We start from the raw sequence: 12,500 nt of genomic DNA on the forward strand, positions 1-12,500 counted from the left end.
AAAATAAATCAATGATAAAAATTAAAAAAATTCTCTCCTACCTTATGCCATAAAAGGAGAGTGTGTTTCTGCCTCCCATTTGGTATTAATGTTCTTCTTTTGAAATTTAATGTTGGGGGTATGTTGTTTGGTTTTGTTTTCTTTGAGATAAGAATCTCAGGCTTTAGCTCAGACTGGTCTGGAACTCATTGTGTAGCCTGGTTTAACCTGAAATTTGTAATCCTCCTGACTCAGCCTCCCAACTGCTGGGATTACAAGCATGCCTCAACTTGCCCTGCATCTAACATTGTTTACAATGCTTCAGAATGCCAGAAAGTACTGGTGTGTGCAGACAGGGGCTTCCCAGTCCATAGCTGTGGTTTATTTTATGGCAGTAAAAAATAGGAATGCAAACTGGAGTCTAGAAGCACACAGAGATATTATGATTTTTATCCTGCTTTATTTTCTCCAAAATTCCTTTTCAATATGTATATAAAAGTCATAATGTTTTAATAATAAATTGTTCAATCTTTATCTTGATTTGACCATAGTTCATCTGATATTGGTTAAAAAAGAAGCCTGGCAATATACACTGACCAATTTGCATGAAAGTAATGATAATGACATTTATTAAGAGTATTATAATTAGAAAGTTATTAATCTTTCTGAAAAATACCACTCACCAAACAGTTGGCATGTCTTTTACAACCATTTTATTAAAAATTGCTTTATGTGAAATTTAAGTAGAAATAACTTTGTGGTTCCTACATATTTCTGAGCTATTTGTACTACTAGAGATTGATGTACTTGCTAAAATACTTTGAAATCATTTTAAGAGTTATATTTTAGCTATTTTACATTTCTGTCTATGTTTACTACACTACAAAAGCTAATCTTTACTGTATTTCTTCCACGTAGATAGTTTACAGCATTTTGATGCTGGGTGTATATGTACACATTTAAACACTGGATTTGTGAGTATGTATGCCACCAGGATCATTTTAAAAACATGTTTTAAGATAGTATTCATGTATAAATTAGCATACTAAAATAAGTGAATGGTAGAATAATTTAAAACAAATGTATGGGGTATGGTGGTACACACCTGTAATCTCAGTACTTGGGAGGCAGAGGCAGGAGGATCACTGCAAGTTCAGGGCCAGCCTGGTGTACATAGTGAATTCCAGGCCAATCAGGGCTCCAGGGGGAAGATCCTATCTCAAAAAATAAAAATAACACAAAATAATCTCTTAAGTGTCTAGCTTGTTGTTTATTATGCAGCTGCTTATATAAATATATGTATCACATAAAGCTCAGCTTTTCAAGTAAGCATAATGAATATTACCTATAGCATATCTTAGTTGACTTTTGATATGATGACTATAGTTTTTAAAGTAATAATTCTGAGAATGAAATACGTATCTATGTATCTAAAGAGTTCTGTATGTTTCTGGTCTGATGTGTTGTCTCCCAGTTCTAATGTCCCTCTTTTGAAATTGAATAATAGTTGATGATGTCGCCTAAAATTGGCCTGCACATCTAAATGCATCTCCCTTGTCATTTGTGGTATTTGCATGTTTAACAGAACAAAATAGTAAGTTGGTGGACTTGAAGCTGAAGCAGCTCTTAGAAGCTCAGCCACAGGTGGCAACTTCACTTTCCAGTGCTGCCCAGAAAGCTGTACCCGAGAGCTCAGAACAAGACATGAAGGTAAATCTTACCAGTTTAACATTTGGCTTAGTAGCCTCATTTCAGATCAAGTAAATTTAGATGGTGTACAGAAATTAGTTTTGAGTCCTGTACACTTGTATATTTTGCTAAGAGAAATATTGCCGAAAGAATTCTAGTGTGGTTTCCTGTCACCCTAACCTTTTTGACCCACACAGATGAGCTATAATTTATATTATTTCTAAGAATCCATCATACCTGAAGATGGTAATACGATTGAATATAGTATTAAAAATACTTGCATGAAATCTGTGCCTTTATGAACCTTGTCTGCTGTATCAGATCTTAGCCAAAATGCCCCCTTATATGCATATTATTATTGTTATTAGAGACTGTGATCACCACCCACGGCCCGCTCCCTCTCCTCACATTGTATCACTAGTATTTCTCCAGCTTTAGAGGACGTTCAGTCCTGTACAGCTTTTCACCCACCTGCGGACTATGGGGATTGCCCTGCTGACTGAAAGGATTTCCTTCCCCTGACACAGAGATGCTTTGAAGTCCCAAAACAATGACTTTCATTGCTTTCCCTTATATTGTCGGTTTCTATAAATTGGTGATGAAAGTGTGTGGCATCAACAGAAGACTTTTGGTCTCTATCTTTGAATAAAAGGAAGCCTGGATCAGGCCTGGGTTTGGGGTTTTGTTTTTTGTTTTTTTTTTGTTTTTTTTTTTTTTTTTTTTTTTGAATTCAATTTAGCTTTCCACAGTGGATTTAATGCAGAATGAAGCTTGCCTAAGAATAATACAATGGATTGAAAAGGCTAACTGAATTAGTGGGTTTAGAGGAATACATTTGTAAAGTGGCAGAAGTTCCTAGTCATAAAAAGGTTTCTTAAGATGGGATTTGCTGGCTGATCACACTGATATTTTAACATGTTGCCAGCCCTAAAAATATTTAGCCATGTTGGTTTATTTTGGTAAAGACCAGAGTTTTAGACTATTGGATAATTATTATAATAGTAAAAGTTCATACTTAAAAAACTGAAGCCAAGAATATTTGTAACCTACTAGGATGGTATAAGGATGATGTTCATGATAAATACATCAGGTAACTTTTGAAAAATGAAAGTTGTTTTCATTTTTATGCTTTGATCATCCACATAGATGAAATTGATTTTGTTTTCCAAAAAGCTCTTAACGTAGTAAAATTTAAAGTTATTCCAACAAAAGGTATGCTGTAAGCAGATCACTTTTATATGAGTCTTTTAGTTGAGGTTTTGAAAACAGTGTTTATAAAGAACATATAGAGCCCATCTGTTCCCTGGAAGCTTGCAGCATTGATTTGGGTTTTTATTTTTTTTAATAAAATGCAGTTTACACATTTATAAATGAGGCATTCTGTGTTTGTGGAAAAGGATAAACTGTTACCTTCCCTTGAGGATTCTGTATCCCAGGCCTCCTTGAGGCTAGAGAATAGGCCATTGGAGGGCTCCCTCATTACTGATTGTCTCAATTCAGAGGAAGGGCAAAGTCTTGGTAGCTTTTGATAACCAGTTTCAGCATTCAGCAGGCTTAGCTATTAGTCATGCATCTTAGCCTTTCCCTATTTACTTTCAAAACACTTAATAAAAATAATAAAAGATTAGGTATAAAATGAAATATTTGTTTGGTACACAGCACCTCGGTATCTGCAGCTTCCACACACTGCAGTGGTTCAGTCTTCTGGGATATTTCTTGTTGATAGAACCATTTGAATTTGTTACCAGTATTAACATAGGAAGCTCCAGAAAAGATAATTGTAGTTTCCTTGGCTGTAAAGGGCTTACTTACAAATCGGGCTTTAAAAAGTTATAGCTGATGAAATGGAGTTCAGTGGGGTAGTATTATAATCCTACCTTTTAGCCCTCACCCAGCATTAGCAGTTTGTCCCAATGGGCATAAAATTAGAAACTATTTCTCCTTGTGTTACAGTCCATAGGACTGTACACACCGATGAGGCAGAATCACAGGGGGAGTCAGAGGCAACGTGGCTTTTGAATGATGCTTATCACCAGCAGAAGACACAGAGCTCATAGTATCTAACATATCAATGTTATCAAGGATTTAAGCCTTGTATCCCAAAGTTTTTGATGACTGACCATAGAACTTGCTGTTGAACTATTTATAATGCTTTAAAATCTTGGAGATAGTTTCTTAGAAAAGTCAGCATTATCTCAAGTTAGTAAAAATTACCTCCCTAATGTATGATTTCATATTTAGAAGATGGGGACTATTGTACCATGTATTCTTTTGCTTTTAGAATGGCTTAGAAGATCTCCGGACTGAGCGATTACAAAAAGCAACAGAGCGTTGTAGAAATCCTGTTGTGTTCAGCAAGGATTCTACAGTCAGAAAAACTCAACTTCAGTCTTTCAGTCAGTATGTTGAGAATAGACCAGGTAGGAACACTTTGAAACATTTTTCCCATCTCATGATTTAACAGTGTTTAACTTTATATGTACATATATTAAATATATTAAAGCTGATAATGTAAATCCACATTTCAATATATAAATATCAAGCTTTATAATGATTTTACATGTCTCTCCCCTTTTTTAAGAGATGAAAAGGCAGAGATCAATACAGGAAGATGCAAAGAAAGGCAATGAGGAGAAGGCAGCGATAACTGAGACTCAGAGGAAGCCATCAGAAGACGAAGTACTTAATGTATATTAATTTTTTGTGTGGTTTCATGATTGCTGATAATTCCAAACTGTATGTGGAAATAGTGCCTTTATTTGTTAAAATGAGATGTTAGGTTTTTTAAGATGTCAATCTCTAGTGCATTCAAAGCAGTGTGAGAAGGGTGCACTGTTGAATTAGTCTGCAGTGTGGTGATAATTGTCAGATAAAAAAAAATGAATTTTTCAGAGTTCCACAGCCCCAGCTTCCTTGAGACATTTCCATCAGGGCACTTCCCATAAAGAGATTCCAGTATTGATCTACCGGGAGGATTTTAATTATTACAATAGCAGATACCGCAGAGCTGCAGTTAGAGGGAAAAGTCACATGAGACCTGCTAGAATTTCTCAGCCAACCCATTTTGTTGGCTTGGGTTAATGGGTGTTCAACCTTTCCATTATCCAGATCAGCCGTGAATTACTAGCTGAATGATGTTTGCATTAATATAATATATATGGTAATTTCTTCACTTAATTAACGGGGAGGTTCAGCTCAGTAGGGGTATGGGCTGATCATGTGTAAAATTGATTTGTGAGGGAAATATTTGATAGACCGCAGGGAGAAAGCTGCTTTTGATGGACAGCTGCGGGACAGAAGCAGAGAACAAGTTTAACTTGAATTTTTGTCTAGAAGAAAAGCTTTCTGTAATGATGTTACTTTTTTTATTATCTACAGTTTGTCTGCATATTTTCACTTTTTACTGTTAAAATAATCCATGTAAGTGCAGCTTGAAGTTACCAGTGGCATTTTAGGACCCTAAAAGCTTCCCGTTTTAAGTTGTCCACCTAAAAGGCCCAGAAGAGTCTAGGAACAAAAGATGTCACTTGTGTATCTTGATAAAGTATTCGGTATAACTTAATAAGTTACAGACTGTTTATGTGTAGTATATGCTCATATTAAAGAAATCTAATTATTGATCCTCAGCATTGAAAAACTAATAAATCCATATGTGAGATCTGCTTCTATTTTTAACTATTAGTGAATATAGGGAAGTTTAGTATTTCTTACAACTTCCACTTTCTTTCTTGTATTGTCTTTGCAAACAGCCATGTTTTTTTTATCCCATTGGGTGGGACTCAGAAGGAAAAATAGTCCCCTTTTGAAACGTTCTGCTCTCTGGTGAGTAGTCTCACAAGCACTCATCAGAGTGTTCTGAATTTCATGTTCACCAGTAGCTTATATTCATATATAGAGAGAAATGGAAGGATGTCCGTTTTGTATGAATCTTTAAATGGTATAGTAGCATTGTAGCCAATGACTGAGAAATTACCAGATTTAGGATTTCCTAGAATATTTAAACTTTAAATTTGTCAACTCTCATAATCAATTTAACAAGTAATCATTGTAAACTGATTTCACATGTGAATACAAATTTTCTTACTAATTCAGAAGTTGTAAGTAGAATTCAGCATATTTATTATGAGGGGTCCAGGACAGTGGTAGTGATGAGAGTGACCACTACGCAACTCTTCAACATTTCTCGACGTCTTAGATCTCTTAGTCCTAGAAACGTCAAAAGGGGCAAAAGTATTCCAAAGAGAGCAGTGCTTAATTCATTTTTGACAGTGCCGTAAGTGAGAACCCTTCCCAAATAATTTAAATTTCTAATATGAAAAAAAACTAAAACTATACTTGTACTTTATAGTAGCACTTATTTGAAATAAAGCTTCCAAGATAACTTTAAATAGGATGACCATGAAAAGTAAAATTTCAAATTGAAATCCAAATTTGGTTAAAGAGAAAATTAACCAAATCAAAGAACTTGTTGAATTGAATCCTAAGTAGCAAAGTAGAAACCACCTGTCAGGTTGAAATTTACAGCTCTAATGATTGGTAATACTCTAACTCAGTGGCATGTTTAAGTGCAGGAGCTACTTAGAAGGAAATCTGGAGTTACTGCAAACTTTGTAGTTTTTTTTTTGAGACAGGAACTCTCTGTGTAGCCCTAGCTAGCCTGGAACTCACTATATAGACCAAGCTGGCCTTGAAGACAGTTTGTCTGCCTCTGTCTCTCTGCCCCCCCCCACCCCTCTGCCTCTGGTGCTGGAATTACAGGCATGTACACTACACCTGGCCTCTTCTTATCATTTAAAAAAATATATTTTAAATGATATAGTTCCCACAAAATGAAAAAAAAGTGTCCTTTTAGTTTTGTATTTCTACAAAACAAATCTGATTCTCTCTGATGGATAATTTAAGGATCAACTTTTTATTAAAACCCAACTTTTGTATATTGCACTTTTGAATGAAAGAATCATTTTGATACTCACAAAAGGGAAAATTCCCTCCCTCCTCATTCATGCCTAAATTACTAACCTGATTCTAAGGAAAAAAAAAAAATTTAACTCAGTGTTAACTTTTTATATATGGCAAATCTGGTTGTAAAAATGTAAATTTAATACTAAACGGCTGTTTACTGTTTACAGAAGTTATTTGATGTTCATGATACATACAAAAAATTTCTAAATTACAGGGAGGGAGTTACCTTTTGGTACTAGGGTTTGATACTAAGGGTGTATTTGCTTCTCTGGGTAAGTGCTTTACTAAGTGTTTGTAGAAAAGAAAAATGGAACCTACAAGTGATTTTTCCTCTTTCCTATTTGTTCTTGTTAACAGAAAGGGTTCAAAGACACCAGTCAGTATGTTGTAGGAGAATTGGCAGCACTAGAGAATGAGCAAAAGCAAATTGACACCCGTGCCGCGCTGGTGGAGAGGCGCCTTCGCTATCTCATGGACACAGGTACGGTGCCCAATTACACTGTAAACAGTTTTGGCAAATTGAGCGTTCACAAACTCTTATAGAGTTTTGGAAGTGTGAATCTTTGAAGCCTGAATGTTCAGCAAAACTGCCTTGAAAATAAAAAGGCTGTGATTTGCAGCCACCTCTCTGGGCCCTGGTGATAAGAGTGCCTTCATGGGAAGTGATAACTCGCCCTGATACCGTGTGAGCCAGCACTATTGAACAGTGTGCTCATCCATGCAGAGTTGGAATACACATCTGTGCCTCATTGATATGCCATTGCTTAAAAAAAAAGTAAGATCTTTACTGTTCTACTGATTCATTGGGAAAAAAAAGATTTGGCCAGCTAAAGCCATGTACTGCATGAAACAGAGCACTGTGCATAGGGACAGCTCCGTGGACTAGATCACTGAAATTTGAGAATACTATCTGGTTACTGATGCTCCACAGTTTTTTTTTTTTTTCCAAGAAAACAGGTTTTTAAAAGTCTGTAATACTTTATGTCATAGCTACATTTGAAAGGATTAAAGTCTACACCAAGGTTTGTAAAGACAGGTTAAAGCAGCAAGTTAGTCCCTAACCAAAGTGTAGATTGGCACTCAGTGCTGATTGCCAGTGGTGATTGCATAGATCTAAGAGCACAGTAAGCTGTTGGAAAAAAAAAACTCAGTGTCTTTAAAGTGCTGCTCCTACAAAAGGGTAAGATTGAGAATTAAGTTCAAATCATTCATACTAAATTAAAGATAAGTTACATTGTAAGACAAAAATTAGAGTTAAAGATCTATTCCTTCAATTAGCTAATTTACTTTTATGGCCATTTTAAAGAAGAGCAGCATGAATCGGGATTCTTTCTTGAACTTTTTCTTGTCTGTTTTCCAAACTATACTTAATAATAAGACTTCCAGAAATATAGGATATTTGAAAATGCATATTTTAGTGAAATTAGAAAATATCCAAAAAGGAAGGGACCTGAGGCTCCTTCTGGTCCAGTGGGCTTCACACTGAGTTCTACGGGATCCCAAAGCTGTTTCAGAGGCACCTAAAGGACTATGAAGACAACAAGGGAGCTGAAAGCATAAAGCATCAGGATCCCTCACTCTGCTTCAAAGACGGTGACCCTGAGTTTAGTTTACTTAAAGTAGTTGGCTTCTTAGAAGACTTTGCTTGAAGAGATGATTCTAGGGTTTAAATTTTAAAACAAAACAAAACTTTTGGAAAAAGCAGTTACCTCAGTATCTCATATAGAGTAAGGATACAGAGGTGCTTCAAGTACTCAGGGTCACACCATCTTCAGATTCAGCTGACCAGAATTCAGCTCACCAGAACCGTATTATATGACCCTTCTTAACATACCAGAACAGCTAGACTGTGTCAGTACCCTGACAAGTCACATGTGTACCCAGCCTTCTCTATATATAGTTTTGTGGAGTCAGCATGCATCTGTAAACTGATATATTGTTTTATATTTGTACTTTTCCTTTAAAATATTACTATGGTAACTATAAAATATGCAAATATGTGATAGTACAATTTTTCTAATAATTTTGAGTTACTTCCTTTAAATATCTTAAAGGGACAAATTACTTTTCTGCTTTGCTTTGTTTTTTTAACAAATGGAAGACCACCGTCCCTGATTATAATGGAGAAATTATATGTTGCTATATGGAGCCTTTATAAATAGGAGGCTTATGCCAATATTTTAAAAGATAGAAGTTCTGTTTCTTTTCTTTCTTTCATACATAGAGCTGATTTGTTGTGGGTTCTAAACAAAAGAGACCCAAGCTCTCTTCCATATATCTCTAGTGAGCTTGGAAATGGCCTCCTCCAGCTATGAATCATTTTTTTATTTGAAAGTCCTCTGGGGATTATGTCCTTATTCGCAAACAGAATGTGATCCTGGCGAGGTTTGCTATTGCAGATTCAGACTAAAATTGACCCAACTTGATAAGCTCCAAAAATTACCTTGAACCGTAACTGACCTCTTCCAGCTCAAAGAACATTTTAAGATTCACCTAAAAACTACTTGGCTAGTTAGTATATGAAACAAGGGATAGTGTGTTAGGAAACAAATGCATTAAATGGTCATTTTCCTTTTGAGGTTCTAGTACTTTCCCAACTTTTTTTAAAATTTTATGTGTATGAGTGTTTTGCCTAACTGTATGTGTGTGTGCCTGGTGTCCACAGAAGCCAGAAGAGGGTGTTGGATCCCCCAGAACTGGAGTTAACTGCCATGTGGGTGCTGGGATTCGAACCTGGGACCTCTGCAAGAACAACCAGTGCTCTTAATAGCTAAGCCATCTCTCCATCCCCCATTCCAACTTTCCATTTATCTTAATGATACTTTTTCATAGTATGTTAGAAATTTCAGTGTACTTTCTGAACCTCAGTGTTGAGCAGTTTATTCTGTTTCTGCTGAAACTGAGACTCAGATAGGAAAAACAATGCCTTAAAACAACCTTTGCACTGACAAGATAGTTCAGCAGGTCAGAGTGCTTACCATACAAATCTGATGATCTGAGTTTGATCCCTGGAGCTCACATGAAGGACTGTGAGAACTGACTCCACAAAGTTGTCCTCTGACCTCCACATGCGTGCCATGGCATGCATGCTCACATAAGCCTTGCACACACGTGTGTGTGCTTGCACGCATGCACACACATACACACACCCCTTATTAGTAAAGGCATAGTTAAGGCTTGAACCTGGGTTTTTTAGGTTTTCTAGCTCTTAACAACCCTTTAAAAAAAAAAAAAAGAGTCTTACTACATGGCCCAGGCCAGACTGGAACTCACAATCATCCTGCCTGCCTCAGATTCTCAAGTGCTAGAATCATAGTCATGTGCCATCACACTGTGCATCCACCATTTATTCTTTACTGAACAATCTTCTTTATATATTCTTTCTTTTTTATTTTATCATTATTTTTATTTTATGTGTATGCGTATATTGCCTGCGTGTTGGTAAGTGTACCTGTATCGTTCCCATGGAGGACAGAAGAGGCTGTTGGATCCCCTGGAACTGGAGTTACTGACAGTTGTTAGCTCTCATGTAGATGCTGGGATTCGAACCCATGTCTTCTGCAAGAACAGCCAGTGTTCTTAACCACTGAGCCATCTCTCCAGCCCCTCTTTCTATATATTTGTATATACTGCATATATACAAAAGATTTACTGCTTTAAAATCCATGTGATCTAAAATTAACTATTTGAAAGCAGACAGTTCTATAATATTTAATACATTCACAGTATTATGTGATTGTTGGCCCCTGTATACTTCAAGAAGTTTTTCATCACCCCGAATAGAAATTCTGTACTCGTTAAACAATAGCTCTCCATTTCTATTTTGTTTCTGAATATATTCTCTATTTCTTGTAAGTGCAATTAAACAATATTTCTTCTCTTGCATTTGATTTCTTCCATGAATTTAGCACATCATCTTCAAGGTTTTACCTATGTTATGGCATGTGCTGGTTCTCCATTCCTTTTTGTGGTTGAATAGTACCTTCTTTCATGAGTCTACCACATATGTTCGCTTACCTAGCTATTGATAGATAGTTCTTATTTCCACTTTTTGATCAGTGTGGACATTTATGTGTGTATCTGCTTGAATCTTATTTCAATTCTTTTGTAATATGCACCTAGGATTGGAATTTCTGGATCATACTGAAATCCTGTATTGAATTTTAAATGAGTTGTGAGATTTAGAACTCAGAATACATTTTCCATAAGAAACACTGTTGTAGCTAACTAGTAATATTTATCCTAGATCTTAGTCCCAAGTTTCTAGCGCTTGAGCAGCCCTGGGTTTTAAGGATCAACTATTTGAGGAGCAGGGTGGGGGTGAGGGGAGGTTGGATAGTGGCCCAAACTGCTGGATGTTCTCCTGGCATGCTGACAGGCAACTCTAACAAGAAAGTAGGAAATGCATGTAAGAGAGAGTAAGTCCTGCAACGAGACGAGGAGGTGCTATCGATGGGGAAAGCATCCATGGCAGAGACAAAGCAAGTTTGAGGATTTATACATGTGGTTCCTTATCGGATTGCTGTTAATCCAGAATCAGTGATAGGTGATCATGTGAGTCAATATCTATCTCTCCATCTAGCTTTCTACCAAACTTATTAATTAGGAACATATAGCAAATGTATTCCAAACTGACACTGTGTGTTACACTAATGAATCTTTCAACAATGTTGTAACCCTTGCAGAAATGCAGTTTATAATGGAAATGTTAGAAATCCTTTCACTATAATGCCGCAGATTGTATTACTGTGGTGAATGGTATTTCTTTTCCATTCCTGATTGGTTTTCCTTTCATTGTCATTAGATTTTCTTACTATAGAATTGTAATGTTTTAATCCAGTGATGTAGAGTTTTATTTTAAGTGTTAATATTTCATTTACATTTTGAGAATAAAAATTAAACACATGAAGGAATTTACAATAGAATCACATATTGTAACTTTATAACTCCTAAGCATATGAGTCCATTGTTAGAGAGGATCCATGACAGCCTTCTTAAGTCCCTGGGCCAAAAGTACTGATTCCATGTTTTTTCATAGAACATTCACTCCAAAAACCAAACTGGCTATTTCAAAATGTTAAACATACTTAGGGAGAAAAAAGTATTAAAAGAAATATTTTCTACATGGCCTTCAGAGTTTATCTTTATCTCATCCTTTGCAGAACCACATGTAGTATTAACTGTTTTTAAAAAAGGATAGGGACACCGTATGTGGTGGCCCCTGCCTGTAATCCCAGCACTCCGGAGGCAAAGGCAAGAAGATCACAAGTTGCAGGTCAACCTGGACCACATAGAAAGATCTTGTTCCCCCACTCCCTCCCTGCCAAAAAAACAAGCAGAAAGGGGGGTGGGTATTGGGCATATATACACAAAAGTAAAATTCATCTAGGTTGTTACTCATAACCATTTTCAAATCTCCAGAATCTTTCCCCATTTTCTTCACCTAGAGATGGCTATGGCTAGTATTTATCAGATGCTAGTTATATGTCCAGTTCTATGGAAAACAGTATGCAAACACTGCCTTGTCTCTCATAGTGGCCCTGTGACAATGTTAGTAATTGGTTGGTTGGTTGTTTTGAGAGAAAGAGTCTTACTGTGTCGCCCCAGCTGGCCTGGAAATTAATAAATATGTAGACCAGGCAAGCCTCAGACTCACAGAGATCTGCCTGCCTCTGCCTCCTGAATGAGGGACTTGAAAGTATGCACCACCATGCCCAGCCAAAACTGGAAAATTTAAGTATCACATCTTTCAGATAGGAAACTGAGTTGAGAGAAACAAGTCTTGGGGGAACAGCCAGTGTGATGGCTCTCGCACAGGACTCCCAGACACCACCTGGCAATGTTCTCTGCTTTCTTCCTCATTCTTTCAA

At 36.5% G+C, this 12,500-nt stretch overlaps 1 protein-coding gene across 1 annotated transcript in view; it reads left to right on the top strand.

Annotated features, from left to right (window-relative positions):
* Positions 1-12,500, top strand: part of Ehbp1 (EH domain binding protein 1) — a gene marked incomplete in the record, with an annotated part of 244,217 nt that overhangs the window by 193,281 nt on the left and 38,436 nt on the right. Inside the window, 4 exon segments of the mRNA XM_017802601.2 lie at positions 1,565-1,689; positions 3,950-4,088; positions 4,250-4,356; positions 6,988-7,111. Of these exon segments, the coding sequence (XP_017658090.1) occupies positions 1,565-1,689; positions 3,950-4,088; positions 4,250-4,356; positions 6,988-7,111 (495 nt within the window).

Source organism: Nannospalax galili, unplaced genomic scaffold (genome assembly GCF_000622305.1).
Source record: "Nannospalax galili isolate Female #2095 unplaced genomic scaffold, S.galili_v1.0 scaffold805, whole genome shotgun sequence".
Classification (NCBI taxonomy): domain Eukaryota; kingdom Metazoa; phylum Chordata; class Mammalia; order Rodentia; family Spalacidae; genus Nannospalax; species Nannospalax galili.